We start from the raw sequence: 5,218 nt of genomic DNA on the forward strand, positions 1-5,218 counted from the left end.
CTTGGATTTTCTGCATTTATTGGTATGAAAATATGGGGTTTCTCGTTTTAATTTTTCAGTTTGTTGAAAATATAAATATGTGTTATAGTGTAGAATTTTCCCTGAATTTTTTTTTCCATTCTTACCAAGTTTTATTCCCAAAAAAGTGGGGAGGGGGATAAAAAGGTCCATGAAGAGCAGTCATCACTCAACTTACAGAAAGACGCTACCATCTCTCATTAGATGCTACCATCTCTCTTTCCCACCGTCCGGGTTAAAAAGCCAACACGTGCTCACTGTGGAAGAGGGCGGCTGAAATGGGGCTCAAAAGATTTATAAAACCCCCAATTCTGTCTTCTATTTATCCTTTTCTTTTTGTTCTTTTTCTTTCTTCTCACGCTCAGCCTTAGCTTCTTCTTCCTCGTGTTTTTTGATCAGCTGTTCCACTTCCTTCTGTTTGAGGACTCTGATGACCGTCTTTCCATTCTCTCTGGTTAGTGTGGCAATTTCCACCTTTTCAGCAGAGAGCTTGCTCACGTCCATGGTCTTGTTGAGGACTTTGATAGCTAAAGCAAGTGCTGACTTCAGGGTCATTTCCCCTTCTTTGTAGTCTTGTTTTAACATAGACACAGCTGCGGCGCTGTTATTTCCAATGCATGTGGCCTTCCATCCTCCGTAATTTCCGCTTGGGTCGCTCTGATAGAGCTGAAAGCCGTAATGCTTATCCCAGCCAATGTACAGCAGCGAGACGCCAAAGGGACGTTTCCCTCCAAACTGTGTGTACGCTTGTTTGATATCACAGAGTGCTGTAACCAACTGCTCACAAGGAATTGGCTCCTGATACTGTAATAAATACCTTTGGGCAATGAGCCTCAGTTCATTGGTCAGAACGTTAGCGTCAGAAGTTATGCCGGCCACACTGCAAGCCATGTCCTCATTGAGCTTATAAATTTTTTCAGAGAAAAAAACTTCATCAAGCAGCTTGTGGATGTTGCGTCGCTCTGCTGCAAGCAAAACACCGTCATTCGCTAAAATTCCCAAACAGGTGCCTGCATGTCCGATGGCCTCCATGGCGTATTCAACCTGGTACAAGCGACCTTCTGGAGAAAATATAGTGGTCCTGGAGTCATATCTTCGAGACATGTTTTCTGAACTTTACAGCTCCGGAGAAGAAAAACTGGAATTGAGGGCTACATGAAGGGCTTCACGCCACAGGAAAAATCCACTTTCACCCCCCGAGTGTCCGCTTCCCTGGATTCTTGAAGCAAACCTTATTTGGTCATGAGTATGTTTTTAAAACAATTTTTGAATTGCTGTTAGGATTGTAAACATTCAGAAATGAGATTCAACTCTATTTGTTTTGTATTGTCTCATTTGGTTATGAAATCAAAGCAACATTAGCTTCCTAAAATCAGTTTTGGCATGTTCTTCTTTATATTCTCTGGAACATTTAGAATAATAAATAGGCTACATGTTACTTGGAGGTTTGGTAAGATTTATGTCTAAGATGTGGGATAGATGCTTTGAATGTGGGAAGATTTTAGATTTCTCTTTCAAATATTTTAAACATTATAGGTTAATTCATATTTCCTATTTCTTTTAGGCAATTAAAATGTTATATAAAATTATTTTATCTAATTTGTAATGTATTGAGTTACAGTTTAAATATTATTGTCATATAAACAATTACCTACTATAATTATTGTGGCATCCTATTTTTACTTAATCAGTCTCACTCAAGTTTTGCCTACTTCATTTCACTGTTCCCTATTGTATCTTTGTTGTCTGTTTCATTAATTTCTGCTGTTATCTTTATTGTTTTTTACCTTATTTTTCCCTGGGGGCTTACCTGTTGTTATTTTTCTAAATTTCTGAATAAGATACTCATTTATTTCTAATATTGAACTCTTAGGCTATTGATTTCCTTTAACTTGTAATTTTCTTAAGTTATGATGTGGTTTGATTTTATTGTTATTTAGTTCTAAACATTATATTTCTATTACGGTTTCTCCTCTGATACATGAATTAGAGATAAGGGTGTATGTGTGTGTGTGCGTGCATATACATATGTCTGTGTTTGCTTACAAATGTAATAATTAATTTTCTAATTGATTTGTAATTTTATTGCATTGTGGCTTTCTGTTAATTTTTATTTGCTAATTAAAAAAATTAAGATTAGCTTTCAATTAATAGTTACATGATTAAAAAAAATATTCTGTTTAGAGAGAGGGGAAGGGAGGGAGAAAGAGAAGGAGAGAAACATCAATGTGTGAGAGCAATATCCATCAGCTGCCTCTCTCATGAACCCCAACCAGGAGCCTGCAACCCAGGCATGTGCCCTGACCGGGAATTGAATCAGCAACCTTTCACTTTATGAGTTGACACCCAACCAACTGAGTTACATCAGTCAGGGCATAGTTGTATATTTTTAATAAAAGTTTTATGTTGGAGGAATGAGTGTACTCATCAGCATCATTTGTAATTCTCAGTGACATAACCCCAATATTTTATGAACAGAAAAAACACCTTATTTGTTACAGAACTAAATTTGGGAGTGGGAAATTTTCTGATACTTTGATTGTCTACTATATTTCAAACACTCTATTACATCGCCTCAATAATTTATTTTTAAAAACCTAAAGGTATATGCTATTACCTTATTCTGGAATAATAATTAATTGTCCCACAGTCACACAGTTAGGGCACTAGGGTGTTAAATCTATGTCTGCTAACTTTCTAGAGCACTATCTACTATTTTGTTATTAATCCAACTTGGTTCCCTGACTCATAATTCAATGCAAAAGACTTCTTTTTTTAATTGATTTGTAAACAATTAAAAACCCATAGAAATGCAAATATAACCTAGAAAATACAAAAGTAATGAGATTTTTGCACGGTTGGAAAACTCTTTTTTCACTAATGAGTAAAGAAGCATAGAAAAATAATTTCTCAAGAGAGTAAAGATGGTATAAAATAATAAGAAATCAGCTTATATTATAATTATGTTTTTAAATTAACTTCTTATGATTACATGTAATTGGTAAAATTTCAAAGCAATAGTTTGTAAAATTTTGAATAAATAATTGCCTCACTGTAATTTCTACTGTCTCCAGTAATGCAGATGAGGTTGTGGGTATGTAGGGGAGTATATTAAAAATATTGTGTTGTCCTTATTCACATTTTAAAAATAAGTGTTAGAAATTATATATATATTTAATGTGGCTAACATGGGGCAAAATAGTAAATGTGGGGAGTTGGTTTTGAATTAATTTGTTTCTTTGTTCTAGTCCTTTATGTTCTTATGAGGAAACACATTCTCTCCCCTAGGTTTCAGTGTCTGTATTTTAAAGAAAGTTCTTAGAACCTTAACATGAAGTGAGACTTACCCTATTAGCCTCAGACATGGAGCAATGCTATCAGAGAAGAAAACTTACAGTTTTTTACTTTCTTTGTGATCATCCATCTTTGTTTTTTAGTTCAGAGATTCATGTATTGTTCAAGAATATGTTTTTTTGTTCTCAATCCAGCTGTTATTTAGTAAATTAAAGTGCTGCTCATGGACCATTTCTGTCTATCCCACAATGTATTATCATGCTGTGATACTGTCAGTAGGAACTGTGAAAAGGTCAGTTAGTAAAGTCTGAACCATGCAACTTGAAGTCTGTTACATGAATATTTGAGATGACTTCCCCCAAACTTAGTGAACCGAATCAAGCTAATGGTGTAGTTACTCTTGGGGTGCCCTAATTGTGGCAATGTCATGTTGGATGGATTTGTAATTTTATTGCATTTTGGTTAATGTCTTAGAGATAGGATTTCCCTTTTAGCCCTGGCACATTTACTTTTATTACACTCACCTTCATGTCATCTTCTTTGTTATTAATAAGCAAATGTCAAAATATTATATTTGGAACTAGCTTCTGAGTTTTTGAGCAATATAGATAATTTCCTACTTGAAAATTTTAGTAGAATATTATTGAGAAGGCACCTCAAATTCAACATCTCAAAATCTGAGCACTTAGCCTACCCCAAGCCACTGACAATGCTGTTCAAGCCAGAGACATAAAAATTTTCTTTGACTTATTCCTCTTTACTACCCAGTGCTTACTTTCCTTACTAGAATATAATATCTACAGGAACCAGGGTTACATGCAGTTTGTTTACTATTGCATCCTTAGTTACCATAAAATTACCTGGTCCATGGTAGGGAGCTTCTGAAAAATAATTATGGAATACATTATTAATAACATTGACTCTATAGTCAGATAATCCTGGGTCATATCCTGCTTATGTGACTTACCAACTGAGTTCATTAACATTATATATCCATTTTGTGGTCCTTAAATAAGTCAAAATATTCTGTGCCTTAGAAGATTGCATTAATGACTCATTTAGACAATACTGGTTAAATATTTGGCAGCTGGTAAGCATTCCATAAGTGCTGGCCATTAGATTTTTTTTTTTTTTTAATCACAAACATTGGGAACTCCTGCTATAAGCAGTTTGTGTTCTTTATTTTCATGGTCTAATTACCTAAACTACTGAACAATTCTTAAATTTTCATTGGTGTTTTAGTGAAAGTCTAAGACATTAATGCTTTTTCTAGAAAGAGTATCTGCATTAACATGGAAAGTTGATTTTAAATAAATATGTTTCTTGTAAGCTGGCATTTCATCTTGCAGAATTACTCTCCTCACTGGGAAATAAAACACTGTTTCTTAGCTTCCAGTGTAGAATAATACAGATTTTTCATGTGAGATATATTATCTGTTTAATGCTAAAATAAAAATACAAAAGACATGAGGAAAGCATTTATTATGAGTCAGAAGTTAACACTGATTCATGGGTCACACATTCATATGTATCAGATCCATGGAACATTCAAGAAATAGTTGGCTGAATGGGTTCAAATAACTTACTGTACATATGTATTGACCATTTTTTTCTAAGACCCCACTTAAAGAATGAGAAAAAGATAGAAAAGGTATAAACTCACTAAAATAGAGTACAAGAGGGAGATAATCAGTGGGTGGAAAGTATTTAAAACTTTTGCTAAATGTGGAAAATAAAAAGCAGCCTAAAGTTCTAATGACTATGGCTGCAGCAAAAGGAATTCCATTTTCCTTGGTGTAATTCAGAACAAGCACCAAATAAAACAGAGAATGTAAAAAAGTTTTGAGATGAAAACAGGAGGATTAATTCCACTTTTGCATATAGCAGAGATACTGCCCCTATTATT

General features: G+C 34.3%; 1 protein-coding gene across 1 annotated transcript; it reads right to left on the reverse strand.

Moving 5' to 3' along the window:
- Positions 1-327: 327 nt before the first annotated feature.
- LOC150013480 (proteasome subunit alpha type-4) lies at positions 328-1,191 on the reverse strand. Its single transcript, XM_090275935.1, has one exon. The coding sequence runs from the start codon at positions 1,120-1,122 to the stop codon at positions 337-339; it is 786 nt and encodes a 261-aa protein (XP_090132061.1). The 5' UTR covers positions 1,123-1,191; the 3' UTR covers positions 328-336.
- Between the last annotated feature and the right edge of the window lie 4,027 nt (positions 1,192-5,218).

Source organism: Furipterus horrens, unplaced genomic scaffold (genome assembly GCF_987537825.1).
Source record: "Furipterus horrens unplaced genomic scaffold, mFurHor1.1.pri manual_scaffold_4, whole genome shotgun sequence".
NCBI classification, from domain to species: domain Eukaryota; kingdom Metazoa; phylum Chordata; class Mammalia; order Chiroptera; family Furipteridae; genus Furipterus; species Furipterus horrens.

Coding starts and splice junctions, on each gene's coding strand:
- LOC150013480 (XM_090275935.1), bottom strand. CDS start 1,122: ATGTCTCGAAGATATGACTCCAGGACCACTATATTTTCTCCAGAAGGT.